Raw genomic sequence first — 18141 nt, forward strand, 5'->3', positions numbered from 1 at the left:
GAGTCAGGGTGTGAACCCAGAACCACAGGGTATGAAGTTCAAAGCCTTAAACACTATACTACACTATTGTCACCCTAAGTAAATTAGATATTGTCAGATCAGAATAAGAGAAGAAAAGATGACTCGAGTGTTGTAATAAATAGGTTTAAATGCCATTTGTGAATTTCCCCTTGGGATTAATAAAGTATCTATCTATTGAATGAACAAGCATCTTGTCTGGGATGGGGAACAGTACCTTCCCCAGGCAAAAAACATAATGAATAGACTCCATGACTGGAGGTGCAACCTGGCGTTAGGTTCCTATCCCATTTGGGGCGGTCATATAATGGATGGACTGGGGGAGACTGGCTCTCGGGGACAATTTACTCCTTAGGGTGAAAGATGGCAGTGCTACTCTGATATGGTCGCAGTCTGGACTCCTGCAGGGTTCCATGGGACATGTACTTCATGTACTGCATCCCTGTCTGGGCTTCCTGGGTTCCACCAGAGTGCACTGCCAGGAAAATCTCTCCCTAATTTTTGGAGGGAGTGCTTCTACCATGCTATGTCATAATATTGTAAGTATACCAAGGTCTATCATAAATGGAGCCATCTTGCCTCATTTAGGTGATTCAGAGTCAGGAAGTAGCAGACAATGCTCGTGGTGGAGAGGTGGAAGGAGAAAAAAGGTGAATAATTGTGTGTTATTTATTGTGCTGGACTCATTGAACCCTGCAAGTAAATTATTATATATGAAAACACCTTTTATTTTATCTGAAATTGTGTTTGGTTGAATTGTGTCTGGTGTTCAGGCTCTGGGGCACCCCCTGGTGGTAACAAGGTTAATAATGATAATAACTAGGAGGCACTGCCCCATGCTCACTTCACTCACCAACCCCCAGGGACAGGTGTTGAGTGCCCTCTATCTTGCATCTAAGCTGCTTGAAGGGCATCGGGGTACTCCTCCATTACAGAAAAATACTGTATTTAAAGATGGTATATAGAAGAGCATGCAAGGCACAGGTGGAAGACGGTTTGGTCCTTGGTTATATAGATAAAAAATCAGTTACTTGAGTATTCCACTACAACTGTCTATTTTAAATACCAATGAATAATAATATATATTAAAAAGTAAAAGAGTAAAAGTAGAAGTGGTGCTGCGGTGGGCTGGTGCCCTGCCCGGGGTTTGTTTCCTGTTTTGTGTTGGCTGGAATTGACTCCAGCAGACCCCCGTGACACTGTAGTTAGGATATAGCGGGTTGGATAATGGATGGATGGAATACTTTATTTATAGGCACCTTTCAAGGCACACAAGGACACATTAATAACAACAGTCACAATATAAAATTAATATTATTATATTATATTATGAGTATTACAGTACAATAAAACCAGAATAAATACAGTAATGGAAGTGAATTTAAATTTCTCAACTAAAATTTATATCAAATAGAATAAGTCAGCTTAAAAAGATGTTTTTTTAAGGTGAGATTTAAAGGTAGGAAGAGAGTCAACATTATGAATGTTTCTAATCTCTCTAGGAGAAAATCATGAGAGATTGCATCAAAGTCAGAGCTCAGATCAAGGAGTACAAGTGTAGTTAACAGTCCAGAGTCAGCTGCCATCAGCAGGGCATTGGTGATTTTAACCAGGGCTGTCTCGGTACTGTGAAATGGACAAAAGCCAGACTAAAATCATTCAAACAAATGATTGTCAGTAAGGTAAGAGGGAACCTGCATGGCAACAGTTTTTTCAAGTGTTTTACAAAGGAAAACTAAATTAGAGATTGGATGATAATTATTTAGGTTGTAGGGATCCACACCAGATTTCTTGAGATTTGCAGTTATTACAGCCATTTTAAAAGATAAAGGAACAAGACCAGTGATAAGGAAAGAATGTATGATGTAATACAGAGTAATATGATAATATTATATGATATGAATAATTGAATAATAAGTAGTTAAAGAAGAAAGGGAAGATAAACAGAAGTTAATCAAATAAGTAGGAACTAGGCCCAGTTGATAGGTAGAGGGCTTAGATTTTCTAATACTACCAAGTACTGTATTTCCTCCACAGTAGGAAGTTTAAAACTAGTAAGAAAAGAAGAAGGGGGATCATAAAAAATGTTCCGTGTACATAATTTCCAGAAGAGGTTAACTGCTGGTGCATATTTCCGATCTTCATATCAAACAATGTCATAAAAGAGTTACATTGATCTGTGCAGTAAAATTGAGGTGGAAGACTGTCAGGTGGCCGGAGAATGTTGTTTTCAGTAGAAAATGAAGCCTTTGTATTCTCTTCACCAGACCCAGTTAGTGTTGAGTAATATGTAGCAGACAAAGCATCCTTATAGTTGCACATGTGTTCATCATACATATTCTTATGGACACAGCACAGTCCGTCTTTTTATAAAGGCATTCCAAATGTCTGTCCTTAGCTTTAAGCTAGAGGAGTTCCGGGGTGAACCAGGGGACAGAGTGGATGAAAGAGACACTCTGGGTTTACAGAGGAGCAAGATTGTCTAAAAGGCTGCATAGTCCATTGTTATAGTAGGAAACTAGTTCATCTGTGGTAAATCAATTGTCACCACTGGGCAGGCTGTCAATTCCATTGGAGAAGGCAATTAAATCAATATTGTTAATGTTGCAAAATGAAATAGAATTAAATAGATTTGATTTAGATAAGTTGACATTAAAATACACAGCAACATCCTGAATTTGAATAAACTGTACATTAGAAGTAAAATGATATATATTTTTTTTTGAGTAGTACTTAGTTAACATATTCATTCCACATAGTGATGTAGAAACAATACAGAAATGAGGAAGGCTAAATATTTCTGTGGCATTAAATTTGCACCACTGTTTCCAGTTTCTTCTCCCAAAGTCCTGCCTTTTTCAGTAACTCCGGTGAATCTTTCCATTTCTGTAGGATAGATAGATAAACAAACAAATAAATAAATAAATAAAGATAAACAAACAAATAAACAAATAAATAAATAAAGATTAAACAAACAAACAAATAATTAAAAATGAATATATGACATAGTTGTGGGTTGAAAAACTAATATATACATAGTCCTGGTTTCATAAATAAAAAATAAGGCATTTATTCCACAAAATACCATCACAGGGTTCCAATTTCATTATTTTCAGGTTGCATTTTAATTTAATATTGTTTTTTATCAGTATGCTGCTGCTGGCGTATTTGAATTTCCCCTTGGGATTAATAAAGTATCTATCTATCTATCTATCTATCTATCTATCTATCTATCTATCTATCTATCTATCTACAGTGGTGTGAAAAACTATTTGCCCCCTTCTTGATTTCTTATTCTTTTGCATGTTTGTCACACAAAATGTTTCTGATCATCAAACACATTTAACCATTAGTCAAATATAACACAAGTAAACACAAAATGCAGTTTTTAAATGATGGTTTTAATTATTTAGGGAGAAAAAATCCAAACCTACATGGCCCTGTGTGAAAAAGTAATTGCCCCCTTGTTAAAAAATAACCTAACTGTGGTGTATCACACCTGAGTTCAATTTCCGTAGCCACCCCCAGGCCTGAATACTGCCACACCTGTTTCAATCAAGAAATCACTTAAATAGGAGCTGCCTGACACCGAGAAGTAGACCAAAAGCACCTCAAAAGCTAGACATCATGCCAAGATCCAAAGAAATTCAGGAACAAATGAGAACAGAAGTAATTGAGATCTATCAGTCTGGTAAAGGTTATAAAGCCATTTCTAAAGCTTTGGGACTCCAGCGAACCACAGTGAGAGCCATTATCCACAAATGGCAAAAACATGGAACAGTGATGAACCTTCCCAGGAGTGGCCGGCCGACCAAAATTACCCCAAGAGCTTAGAAACGACTCATCCGAGAGGTCACAAAAGACCCCAGGACAACGTCTAAAGAACTGCAGGCCTCACTTGCCTCAATTAAGGTCAGTGTTCACGACTCCACCATAAGAAAGAGACTGGGCAAAAACGGCCTGCATGGCAGATTTCCAAGACGCAAAACCACTGTTAAGCAAAAAGAACATTAGGGCTCGTCTCAATTTTGCTAAGAGAAATCTCAATGATTGCCAAGACTTTGGGAAAATACCTTGTGGACTGATGAGACAAAAGTTGAACTTTTTGGAAGGTAAATGTCCCGTTACATCTGGTGTAAAAGGAACACAGCATTTCAGAAAAGAACATCATACCAACAGTAAAATATGGTGGTGGTAGTGTGATGGTCTGGGGTTGTTTTGCTGCTTCAGGACCTGGAAGGCTTGCTGTGATAGATGGAACCATCAATTCTACTGTCTACCAAAAAATCCTGAAGGAGAATGTCCGGCCATCTGTTCGTCAACTCAAGCTGAAGCAATCTTGGGTGCTGCAACAGGACAATGACCCAAAATACACCAGCAAATCCACCTCTGAATGGCTGAAGAAAAACAAAATGAAGACTTTGGAGTGGCCTAGTCAAAGTCCTGACCTGAATCCAATTGAGATGCTATGGCATGACCTTAAAAAGGCGCTTCATGCTAGAAAACCCTCAAATAAAGCTGAATTACAACAATTCTGCAAAGATGAGTGGGCCAAAATTCCTCCAGAGCTGTAAAGACTCACTGCAAGTTATCGCAAACGCTTGATTGCAGTTATTGCTGCTAAGGGTGGCCCAACCAGTTATTAGGTTCAGGGGCAATTACTTTTTCACACAGGGCCATGTAGGTTTGGATTTTTTTTCTCCCTAAATAATAAAAACCATCATTTAAAAAGTGCATTTTGTGTTTACTTGTGTTTGTGTATTTGACTAATGGTTAAATGTGTTTGATGATCAGAAACATTTTGTGTGACAAACATGCAAAAGAATAAGAAATCAGGAAGGGGGCAAATAGTTTTTCACACCACTGTATCTATGTTTTTCTGTCTCCTTCCACATCTCCCAAATTTGGTTTCCTGCATGAGTAGTCAGAGTCAGGAGGAGGTGGATGACACTACTATCTGCATTAGTGACTTGGAAGAAAGAGAAGGCCATTATATGTTTTTTTAAGGGCAAGCTTACACTATATAACTGAAATTTTACTTTTTTTTTTTTGCTTCTCCTTTAGACATTCTGAAGAGCTTGCCAGAACTATACAGGTTAGACAAGTGGATAATGGACAATTTTAGACGTCAAATAAAATCGGTTTTGTTTTTTTACAGATATTATTTAGTGCCCAATCTTGAAAAACTGTATTTTTTTTTTTGGATGTTCGAAAAGCACAAATGTGGATCCCTGTGTTTTGCAGAATTTTTCTCATTTTGTGTTTTATGCATGTTTACCTTTACTTTATCTTCCTGTATTGTTTATTATTAACTTGTTTTTAAACATTGTTACATACAAATAATTTATTTAATTAAATTTGTGATAGTTATTGTTATTCCATGATTTAATTAATGCATACATTTTGTAAATAATACTGAAGTGTATACAGGGTGGGCCATTTATATGGATACACCTTAATAAAATAGGAATGGTTGGTGATATTAACTTCTTGTTTGTGGCACATTAGTATATGTGAGGGGGGAAACTTGGTGGTGACCATGGTGTCCATTTTGAAGTCGGCCATTTTGGATCCAACTTTTGTTTTTTCAATAGGAAGAGGGTCATGTGACACATCAAACTTATTGGGAATTTCACAAGAAAAACAATGGTGTGCTTGATTTTAACGTAACTTTATTCGTTCATGAGTTATTTACAAGTTTCTGACCACTTATAAAGTGTGTTCAATGTGCTGCCCATTGTGTTGGATTGTCAATGCAACCCTCTTCTCCCACTCTTCACACACTGATAGCAACACCGCAGGAGAAATGCTAGCACAGGCTTCCAGTATCCGTAGTTTCAGGTGCTGCACATCTCGTATCTTCACAGCATAGACAATTGCCTTCAGATGACCCCAAAGATAAAAGTTTAAGGGGGTCAGATCGGGCTAGGAATGCTCGGACCTGACACCCAAAATGTGGTGGTGCACCATCTTGCTGGAAAAACTCAGGGGACGTGCCAGCTTCAGTGCATAAAGAGGGAAACACATCATCATGTAGAAATTTCGCATATCCAGTGGCCTTGAGGTTTCCATTGATGAAGAATGGCCCCACTATCTTTGTACCCCATATACCACACCATACCATCAATTTTTTTGTTCCAACAGTCTTGGAGGGATCTATCCAATGTGGGTTAGTGTCAGACCAATAGCAGTGGTTTTGTTTGTTAACTTCACCATTCACATAAAAGTTTGCCTCATCACTGAACAAAATCTTCTGCATAAACTGAGGGTCCTGTTCCAATTTTTGTTTTGCCCATTCTGCAAATTCAGTGCGCCGATCTGGGTCATCCTTGTTGAGATGATGCAGTAGCTGGAGTTTGTAAGGGTGCCATTTGTGAGTAGCTAATATCCGCCGAAGGGATGTTTGACTAATGCCACTCTCCAGTGACATGTGGTGAGTGCTACGCTGTGGGCTCTTGCTGAATGAAGCTAGGACAGCCACTGATGTTTCTAGTGACAGTTTTAATGCGTCCACATTTTGGCAAATTCAACACTGAACCAGTTTCACGAAACTTAGTAAGCAGTTTGCTAACTGTAATATGGGAGATGGGTCGTCTCGTAGGGTGTCTTGCATTGAAATCTGCTGCAATGACCCGGTTACTGCGTTCACCAGACATCAATACAATTTCAATCCGATCCTCACGTGTTAACCTCTGCGACATGTAAATGGCTTTAAACAAAGAGAAACTTGTAAATAACTCATGAACGAATAAAGTTACGTTAAAACCAAGCACACCATTGTTTTTCTTGTGAAAGTCCCAATAAGTTTGATGTGTCACATGACCCTCTTCCTATTGAAAAAACAAAAGTTTGATCCAAAATGGCCGACTTCAAAATGGACACCATGGTCACCACCCATCTTGAAAAGTTTTCCCTCTCACATATACTAATGTGCCACAAACAGGAAGTTAATATCACCAACCATTCCCATTTTATTAAGGTGTATCCATATAAATTGTGTTGAATTTTTCAATAATATTAAAATACAGAAATAACATTTATATTAAATTGTTATTTCAGTTTCTTATTAATGATTTGGTTGTTTTGTTATTAGTTTATGTAACAAACAATATTAATTGTACTCTTGGATTGGGCTCTTTGTGCTATTTTTTTGGGGGGGAGGGGGGAGTTAGAAGTGGTTACTGTAAAACAAGAAAGCTCATGCAGCTCACAAGACCCCCTTCGAAAGGACCACTTAGAACTCTTGCAGGAGCTTATGTGTACCCTGTACTGAAGTTGCACTCTACCCCACATAAAACCCATGTGGGGCAATTGTATTTACTCACAAGGTTCCCTCTTGTGACCCATCTGGCATCCATCATTATCCCATATGGGCATCCACATGTGGGGCCCATCTGGAACCTGCAAACAAAAGTTGGAGGACCCAGTTTTGCTGCTCAGGTGTGTCTCACTTTCAAGCCCATATGGGACCAATCTAGGTCCCATGTGGACATACTGGCTGGGGTCTGCTGGTTTTGCTTGTAATATTTAAATTATGTTTTGTCTCTTTAAATATTCTACTATTCCACGCCTTAAATGGGTGGATCCCTTAAAGGCAGGGTCACCCTAACATCACAGCTCCCAAGTCCTCACTCTGGCTATTTAAGTGAGCTGAGAAGGCACAGGAGCAGGAGATTGTTCACTTACTGTGGCTTTCATGAGTATTGGTTGGATTTTCTGGTTTTCTGATTTTCAATTTTTATTTTTGTCTGTCTTAAGTATTCTGTGTATTGGATTTCATTTTGGGGATTTATTTGCTTAGAATTGCCTTATGAGACAAGTCCTGATTCTCATTTTTCTCTGTTGAGTTTTCCTTTGCATTTTTATATTTTTGTTAAATAAACTTTTGATTCAATATCATTATCTGTTTTTCTCTTACAAGATGATGGTTTACGATTAACCTTCATTAACTTTTCATTATCGTTTTGTACATTTCTAGTTCTTTTGTCAGCTCTCTGTTTTGGAGCTTGTGCCAGCTGAAGCCACCAGGTAGTATTAGGGCCATAGCTGAGCTTAGATGATCCTCTGCTGGGCTAGACAGTTCGGATTCTGGTCTGGTCTTTTCCCTGTTTATGGCAGCCTCATGACCTTTTTGACATTATGTAAATGTCAGATCTTAACAGTATAGGTCGGTTAGTTTAACAAGTATGATTTGTTTAATAAAAACAATGACTGTATATTAAATTGTAGAACATAATGCAATGATTGCTGCAGCACACAAATGGAAAAAAGACGAGGCCTTCAAAAAGACCAACAAAACACAGGCCAATATCCTAAAAACAGGTCTCACTCCAGGGGTGCCTGACCATAGAAAACTGGGAGGATTCAGGCCTGTCTAAGCCTCAAAATAGAGAACATGCTTTTAATGTTCATAAAACGCAAAAGACAGTCTTAAATATCTCAAAATGTGTTGCAGATGTGTAATCTGGCATCCTCAGATGACAAGAGTAGCAACTACAGTCATCAAGTGTGTTTTCCTTCCAGTAGAAGTCATGTAATGTGCCACTAGCTTAAGAAATATAGCAAACTTTTTTCTCCATATTGCAGATGCATCAACAGAAATCACCTGGATAATTAGACCTCTCTAAAATACAGTAACAGTGTACTTTTTGGTTACCGTATCTACTCGCATATAAGTCGGGTCTTGAAACCGAAAAAGATCGATCATAAAATCAGACCCTGACTTATACGCCCATTCAAAAATGCGACCCTTAAATTATTTATTTATTTTTTTTACATTTTCTTGCCTCCTCCAATTTTGCACCAGTTTCTCAGATGCGTCAAATTTTGTTGCTGCAGTGCAGTTACCAATTTCGCTATTTCAACGACATTCAATTTAACACCAACTTCATATTTTCTTCTGATTGAACTTCCATCGTAGATACGGGATGCTCATATGATAAAGGTGTATGAGATACAAAAAACACAAAACAGTGCAAACGTCACTTCGGAATAGTTCGGGTATTACAGTATGGTTACGTAGGCACAATACGTGAGTGAGAGAGAGGTTAGGAGGACGCGGTGATACAGCCACACCCACATAGAAAAAAAAGGCTGTGTGCTCCGTGGTTTCTCTCTCAGGTGGTCGTTAGCATATCATAATCTCTTGGACCAATAATGTGAGTTTTCCACATTCAACTTATACAACTGACATTATAAAATATCAGAAATTATAAAATCAAGCCCTGACTTAACCGCGGGAGAACTTAAACACGAGTATATACGGTACTTACAGTATCTGGAAACAAATCAGAGCAAATGAGAGATTTGCACCACAAATAACTCACACATTGTGCAACATTTTTTTGTGGTCATCTGACTGTTTCTTCTTCAAACTAACATTTTTTTTTTTATTAAGCCATACTTCTCAGTGTGCCTGATATTTTCAGCTCTTCTTCTCATTTTTTTCAATATGCCAATAAGACAAACAAGTGTTGATATTTTTATGCATGTATGGATCCACAGTTTATTTCTGATTATAATACTTACCATTAACAGTGAACTTAATATCCTGTGATGGTTGTCCTTGAGGCAGGTAACACCTATAATCACCTTCATCTGTTTTCTTTATATTTAAAAACAACAGTGAAAAATTTCCATGAGCTAGTTGATCCTTAAATAGATTAACACGCCCTGCATACCCAGGGTCTACAATCTCTTCCCCATCTGAGAAAACAAGCATATCAGTATCTGGTAATTTTTTCCATGCAAAATTGATTTCTTTCAGATTTACTTGCTTCCCTGAACTGGAGTCTTGTGAAACACAAGGAAGAATTGAACTTTCTCCAACATTTCCAACAATATCTCCTGGTAATCCTTAAAGAAATACATAAAAATAAGTCATTAATGATCTTCATTTCTGTGATAATTCTTTTCGAATTGGCAGTATAACTTTCCCTGCAAACATGTGGTGTTATGCATGCATGTCTGTGGGACACCTCCCAGGCTCTGAGAAGGTAAGCAGTACCATCTTGGGGTGACAGGGGGTGCTAACACGAACCATTTTTTCTCTGCTTACAGTGCCCAGAAAAAGCTCCACCCACTTCCACCCAGAATGCCATAAAAACAGATAGTCCCCAGAAGGAGGTGTTCATTTTGGACCTGGTCTCAACCAGTGTCAGACCTACCACTGAAGTACCATGAATTGGACTGCAGTGCGCACTAGTCAATTTTTCCTCTGGCATCCTTGGTCTGTTCCCCTGGTCACAGTGGACTCATGGTGTCCCTGTGGTAATAAAAAGCAGATCACTGCTCGCTGCTTGTCTTTGGTTCAAATGAAGAGGAGAGCAGGCTTGTGTCCTCTTAATAAACAACAACAGAAACAGAATAATCAAGGTCTAAACTTTACCAGCTGTGACCACCATGCATTTACAGTGGCATTTTGTTATACGCTGAAGCCCATGATCTCTAGCACCAAGACCCCGATCTTCCTGACTCCTTCCTCCCAATCTTTGATCTCACATACATATATGACCCACAAGAATCACCAAGTGGTCAACCAGCTCTTGAATTTTATACATTGAATAGATGATTGCCAAAGTTTAAGGGGACAACACCCCTGCTGTTTTGTTTTATTTTGTATCCTAGTTACCTGAGGAAGACTTCATGCAAAAATCACAAAAGCACAGTGAGGGCTAAGACCTTGATATCTGCAGATCTTTACAATGCCCCTGTGTGTGTGTGTGTGGAAAGTCATAGAGCCAAACCAAACAGAATTATCACAAAGGTATTACTTAATACTTACTTAAACATACTTATTAGCAATAAAATATGGTTAACAACCCTCATGTTATTTTGTAGACACTTTTATTCACATGCTGTACAAATACAGTAGTTAAACCTGCTTGCTTTAGACAAAAATATGGGATAATAAGAACATCAATCTTTCAGTATCACATGTTAACTCATTTTAAAAAGGTAAATCACTGTCTTTCCCCATTGAATGTAGCAGATTACTTGAGGACTGTCTTTAACTTCCCTCACTGACTCTTAAGCACAAGCTGTGCTACCTGCCTAAGACAAAAATCTACATAATCAACGTAGACCTCATGGGATTCATAAGAGCAAGTTATAATGGTTGTGATGCACCATCTGTTGGAGTGACAACTGCTATGCATTTTATTGCTAAAAATGTTTGCGATGCGCCATCTTTTGGAATGACTGAGACATAGCAACCAGACAGGCACACAGACACTTATCACTTTATTAAGGTGGATGAGGTAACAAACACATCATTCACAACACCCCTCTACCCCATAGTCAATGACAGGCTACAGGGAGGCAACTGTGGTGGAGCCTGTCCCGTAAATCCTGGGTGTAAGGCTAATAAATAGCCGTAGAGAGGCCACCAGTCTAGAACAGAGCCCACTTGTGCATTTGTTTACATCCTCCCACACTTGGGCTAATATTTAATTGCCAAGTAATCTAACGTCTATGTCCTCAGGGAGGAAAACAAAAAAAGAAACTAGGGATGCTAGATCCGTGAAGCAGCAATGCTACCCACTACACTGCCAGGGCACCAGTCTAATAAACCATCCTGTTGAGTTGGCATGGGGAATTCATAATGGTGGAAATGCTTTTAATGTCGTTTTATGGCACTGAATAGTGGTTTCCACAAAATACAGTAAATGATAATGGATAACAAAAAACAGTGCATACTACACAAAATAATCAAAAGGGCATTTTTGACAAAATGTTTCTGCAGTATGCAGGATTAAATGACATTAGTTTGGCTTCATACATTACTGATGTCATCAATACTTGTTTTAAAATTCTTGATATGAGGGGCAGTGAGAGATGTGGGTAACCATAGTGTGGTGCTCTCATCATTAGGAGCATAATCCTCTGAAGAAAATAAAAATGCTTATCTTGAAAATGGTTGAAGTGCAATTTAGCTCAACAGAGCAAATCACCTTACACCTACCTAATGTTTCTGATGGGAGGTTTTATAACACCTACCAATACATTCCAGTTCCAAGGACATCCTAAAGATAGCATCACTCAGATATGTCCTAGGTGTGTTTCTGGGTTGTCTCCTGGTAAAATGCAATACTTTGAAAGACATCTACTACTTTGCTTATATCAAATAAAAGGATGCCTTGAAATAAGCAGTGGTTCAACTCCAAGTACCTCTTGTACTGGTAAGCTCTTCACCAATCTCTTACTACAGTTGTGATCTTCACGTCATGGATTTACTGACTTGGGGTGAAACAACAACAACATTTATTTCTAGAGCACGTTTTCATACAGATGATGGAGCTCAAAGAGCTTAACGATGAGAATTCAAAAAAGAAAAAATATATAAAAAAAATTAGGCAATGCTAATTAACAAAAAATAAAGTAAGGTCCAATTGCCGGGAGAACAGAAAAAAAAAAAAAAAAGGCTTCACGTAAAAGAAAATGATGATGCCGGTCATGTAGAGCTTTGGCCTTCAATCCATCAATGTAGGAACTGCATGGTGCCCTGATCAGGTGGTGGTGGCGTAAATCACCACCACAGAAAACCGAAAAAAGAACAGCAGAGAAAGTAGGGATTAGTATGGATTATTGAGCCATGAAAAAAAAATAAGAAAATTAAATGCATATACAGACTATCAGGGTTACACGTATGCCATGTAAAAGTAATGTGTTTTTAGCAGTTTTTTAAAGTGCTCCACCATAATAGCTTGGCAAATTTTTGTCAGTCAGTTATTCCAGATTTGTGGTGCATAACAGCAGAAGGCCGCCCGCCTCACCACTTCTTTTAAGTTTAGCTCTTGGAATTCTAAGCAGACCCTCATTTGAAGATCTAATGTTACGATTTGGAATGTAAGATGTCAGACATTACGAAATATAAAATGGAGCAGATTATTGAAAAAGGCTTTGTAAACCATAAGCAGTATTTTAAAGTCAATTCTAAATGACACAGATAACCAGTGTAGTGACATCAAGTTAAGATTCTGGCAGCTCCATTCTGCACTCGTTGCAATCAATTGATGTCTTTGTTGGGTAGACCTGAGAGGAGTGCTTTACAGTAATCTAGTCGACCAAAAACAAAAGCGTGAACTAATATAACTTTTGTTATATTTCTTAAGTGAAAAAATGCTGTCCTAGTGATCTGATTAATATGTGATTTAAAATTCAGGTCAGAGTCAATAGTTACCCCTAAATTCTTTACCTCCGTCTTTACTTTCAAGCCTAATAGATCAAGTTTATTTCTCATACCCTCATTATATCTATTTCACCAATAACTAAGATTTCTGACTTTTCCCTATTTAGAGAAAATTACTACTCATCTCTTGAGAAACACAAGTGAGACATTGGGGTCAGTGAATCAAGAGAGTTGGGGTCATCAGACACTATTGATAAATACAGTTGTGTGTCATCAGCATGGCTATGGTAGCTCAAGTTATGCCTTGAGATAATTTGACCTCATTGTTGCATGGAGATCGAAAAGAGCAGCAGACCCAGGATAGAGCCTTGTGGACCACCATATAGAATATCATGTGTCTTTGAAGTACAATCACCACCACAACTAATAAATAATTTTCTACCTGTCAAGTATGACTCAAACCAATTTAAGACACTGCCAGAGAGGTCCACCCACTGATTAAAGTGATTTATAAGAATATCTGTCTGCATTTACCCGCAAGTCATTTATTACTTTAACGAGTGCAGTTTCTGTGCTGTGATTTGTTCTAAAACCCGACTGAAACTTATCAAGAATAGCAGGTTTATTGAGGTGGTCATTTAGCTGCATAATGACTGCCTTCTCTAGGATTTTACTTAAGAAAGGCAGGATAGAAATGGGTCTAAAATTTTCAAAAGCAGAGGAGATTATTTTTCTTGAGCAGGGATTTAACTACAGCAGTCTTAAGGCAGTCTGGGAAGACCCCCATATCTAATGACGAATTAACTATGCCAAGAACACTCTCAGTTAACACACCAGAAACTTCTTTGAAAAAAACTTGCTGGTATTGGGTCAAGGACACAGGTGGAGGGGTCTCAGTTGAGAAATTATTTTATATAAATCGGGTAAATCTATCCTGGTGAAAGAATTTAATTTGTTTATAATGGGGTTTAAGAGGATCAGTATTGGGTGGATGCACTGTATTATTTCTAATATTATTCATTTTGTGATTAGAAAATACAGAAAAAGCCTCACAAGTTTCACTGGAAGTTTTTGGTGGCATTCCACTCAGTGACCTGGGTTTAGCAAACTATTATTAGTAAAGAATAAAACTCTTTGGATTACCAGCGTTGTTATTTATAATTTTAGAGAAGTAGCACCACCTCTCAAGATGGACTATGTTGTTATATTCTGTTATTTTAGCATTCAATATCTCATGGTGGATAATCAGTTTAGTTTTTCTCCATTTACGCTCAGCTCTATGACATGTTTTCTTTAGATCAGACATTCTTTGGCTTTTCCATGGTGTAACAGTGCTAGAGGATTTTTTAACTGTTTAAGTGTCTATGTCAGCGGCAGCTCTCACTTTAGTATTAAAATTTTTCACTTTGCCATTTACATTATTATCGCTATTGTAGTAAGCATTATAAAAAGACTGGCTGCTTAAATTGTTTGTAAACTTTGAAACTGCAGATGAATCAATATGCTTCTCATTAATTTTATCTATCATTATTTATATATTAAATAATAAGAGAAAATGGTCTCATAAACAGATATCCACGATCTGCCTCACATCAACTTTTAGTACTTCAGTAATCACTAAATCCAATGTTTGCCCTGCTTTGTGTGTAGGCTGACTAATGTGCTGGCTCAAATCAAAAGAGTATAGGAGGTTCATGAATTCTTTTGCTTTCAGGTCACAGTGATTATCGCTATGAAAATTAAAGTCAGCATCTATTAGGAACCTGTCATAGTTGGTAATTATAATTGACAGGTTGAGAGTGCCTCAAACAAAGACACATTGTATTTAAGAGGTCTATACACGGACAATACTAGAGACTGAGAAATTCCACGAATAACAACGGCAAGAAACTCAATGGACCTGAATGTACCAAAGCCAACATCTTTACACTTTAATCGGCTCGAGTAAATGTTTGCTGAATCGCCACCTTTCTTACCTTGGCGATCCGCATGAGTAAAGCTGTAATTTGGAGGCACAGATTCGATAAAAACAGCTGCACCATCAGAGCTAAACCACATTTCACTTAATGCAATAAAAAAGATTTTCTATCACTAATAAGATCATTGATGGAAAACATCTTGTTGGTTAATGCTCTAACATTTAACAAGGCCATATTTAAAGTCTCGGAAGTGCAGAACTGAAATAATATATATTTAGTGAACAGGACTTGGACATAAACATACTGTAGTTACAGTAAGTAAAGGTCCAACCCAGAAATCAAACCAATCAGAACTAAACTGAAATTGCCAACCAAAAATTGGAAAAGTAAATAATGGGACAGAGAAAGGATTTTTTTGGTAGCACTTTATAATAACATTCATTAATAAAGCATTAACAAACATTATGTAATGTTTAACAGATCATGAGTTCATGTTCATTCAAATAGTTATAAATGTTATTAAATGATAATTTATATATTAGGTAGTGTACTTTTAAACATTTAAAAATGATTTAGCAAATGGTTAGTAAGGCATTTTTTTTACCATTTGTTAGCACATTACTCATGTTAACACTGCATTCACTATGTCTAGTGCAAGAGTTCCCAAACTTTTTTCGGCGGCAGACCCCGAAGTGTGATGATGCAGGTTCTGCTTCACGCTCCCATCTTCCTACCGGGAGCCCTTGTAATGTCACCGATGAGCTTGGCAGTGAGGCATAACAATGAAACAAGGGGATGGTATAAAGGTGCAAAGTGCTTTTATTTTAAAACCAACAAAACAGTGTTCAAATAAATAGTGCAGTGTATCATTCATTTTAAATATTAAAACAGATTCCAACACAATTATAGTGCTAGTCTACAGACCACCAGGGCCATATTCATTGTTCATGACTGAATTTAGCAACCTTCTGTCTGATTTGGCAATAAATTATGATCACGTAGTTCTGATGGGGGATTTTAATGTACACATCGATGTGGAAACTGACACTTTTAGCAAATGTTTTACTTATTTGTTAAATTCAGTAGGATTTTGTCAGATTGTCAAAGGTCCAACTCATAATCATAACCATACATTAGATTTAATTATAACTTACAAAGTTGAAATTCAAAATTTAAATATTACTCCATTAAATGTAGTTATTTCCGATCACTTCTTAATTACGTTTGATTTAGTTCTGCCCATGCCAGCGCACTCGCAGATTAAAACAAAGACAGTGCGACATCTAGATTGTAATTCTGCTTCAAAATTTATAGATACCTTGAGTAAGTCGAGTGTAATTGTGGAAAACCATTTAGATCAGTTAACATCAAATGTAAACGTGGAAAACAATTTAGATCAGCTAATATCACATTATAATGTGACCTTGAGAGATGCTCTGGACACAGTGGCTCCCCTAAAAACAAAAGTAATCAAAGCACATAGAAACTCTCCCTGGTTTAATGAAAACACTCGAGCTCTTAAATTAGAGTGTCGAAAACTGGAGCGCAGATGGAGAACAACAAAGCTACATGTCTTTCAAATTGCATGGACAGAGAGTGTTAATAAATATAAAAGGCCCTCTTTAAAGCTCGCTCAGAATACTATTCTACATTAATAGATAGCAATAATAAAAATCCTAGGGTACTTTTTAGAGCAGTGGCTAAATTAACAAATGGGAATTCAGATCAACAGTGCAAAATACCAACAGATATTAGCAGTACAGACTTTATGAACTTCTTCAATGAGAAAATTAAAAATATAAGATCCCAGATCTCAGCATCACAGTACAAACCAAATACTAGCTTAGCAGACCCTGTCTCACATTGCATTCAGCACTTTAATAATTTTAATCCTGTAACTGAGCAGGAAGTCGTAACTTTAATTTAAAATGAAGCCCACTACTTGTTCCCTAGATCCAGTGCCAACAAAACTAGTAAAAGTGCAATGGATGTTCTTGTAGCACCTATTCTAAACATTATCAATAGTTCATTATTGCATGGCACAGTACCTGATGCACTAAAAGTGTCAGTCATTAAACCTTTACTTAAAAAGTCAGACCTAGACCCACACATACTAAATAACTATAGGCCTATTTCAAATTTACCATTTCTCTCTAAAATACTAGAGAAAGTAGTCGCCAGTCAGCTTCAGTCACACCTTACGCATTACAATTTATTTGAGAAATTCCAGTCTGGCTTTCGCACTGGTCATAGTACAGAAACGGCACTAACACGGGTTGTAAATGACATTCTGATATCCTCTGATGAAGGAAATTCCACTGTAATTATGTTGTTGGACTTAAGTGCAGCGTTTGACACCATTGACCATTCTATTTTACTGCACAGGCTAGAAAACGATGTTGGGCTTACAGGCCCGTGCTCGCTTGGTTCAGTTCTTATTTATCAAATCGATTCCAGTATGTACAGAAATGTGCTGACAGTACTCCATCATTATACACAGAAGTTGAATATGGTGTCCGCAGGGCTCAGTACTGGGACCTTTACTGTTTTCACTTTACATGCTTCCACTGGGATCTCTCATTAGGAAACATAATGTTAATTTTCACTCGTATGCAGATGACACCCAGTTATACCTTTCATTTAAATCAAATGAAGTTTCTCCGATGTTGTCTTTAATTAGTTGTGTTAGTGAATTAAAGGAATGGATGAATGAGAACTACTTGTCTTTAAATACAGATAAAACAGAGATGTTAATTGTTGGAGGGAATGACGCTGATCACAGCAATATTTTGTCGTCATTTAACTCAGTTGGAATCCCAATTAATTTTACTGAATCAGCCCGCAATCTAGGAGTTATCTTTGACTCTAGCATGTCATTTAAAGCGCATATTACAAAGTCGTCCAAAACATGTTTTTCCATCTTAAAAATATTAGGAAATTAAGCGCTTTCTAAATAAACAGGATTGTGAGAAATTAATTCATGCATTTATCTCTAGTAGGATTGACTACTGCAATGCGGTGTTCACTGGCTGTTCAAACTGTTCTCTATACAGCCTCCAGTTAATCCAAAATGCG

General features: G+C 37.5%; 1 protein-coding gene across 2 annotated transcripts in view; it reads right to left on the minus strand.

Moving 5' to 3' along the window:
* Positions 1–1321: 1321 nt before the first annotated feature.
* LOC120521306 (butyrophilin subfamily 3 member A2-like) overlaps positions 1322–18141 on the minus strand; it is a 58863-nt gene continuing 42043 nt past the window's right edge. Inside the window, exons 3-4 of one of the 2 annotated variants that reach the window (XM_039743018.1) lie at positions 9547–9873; positions 1739–2904 (exon numbers count right to left, since the gene is read on the minus strand). In XM_039743018.1, the coding sequence (XP_039598952.1) occupies positions 2765–2904; positions 9547–9873 (467 nt within the window). In that variant the 3' untranslated portion in view covers positions 1739–2764. Of the gene's footprint in view, positions 2905–9546; positions 9874–18141 lie in introns of both variants that reach the window. The other variant, XR_005632086.1, reaches the window with a different exon arrangement.

Source organism: Polypterus senegalus, unplaced genomic scaffold, assembly GCF_016835505.1.
Source record: "Polypterus senegalus isolate Bchr_013 unplaced genomic scaffold, ASM1683550v1 scaffold_119, whole genome shotgun sequence".
Lineage (NCBI taxonomy): Eukaryota > Metazoa > Chordata > Cladistia > Polypteriformes > Polypteridae > Polypterus > Polypterus senegalus.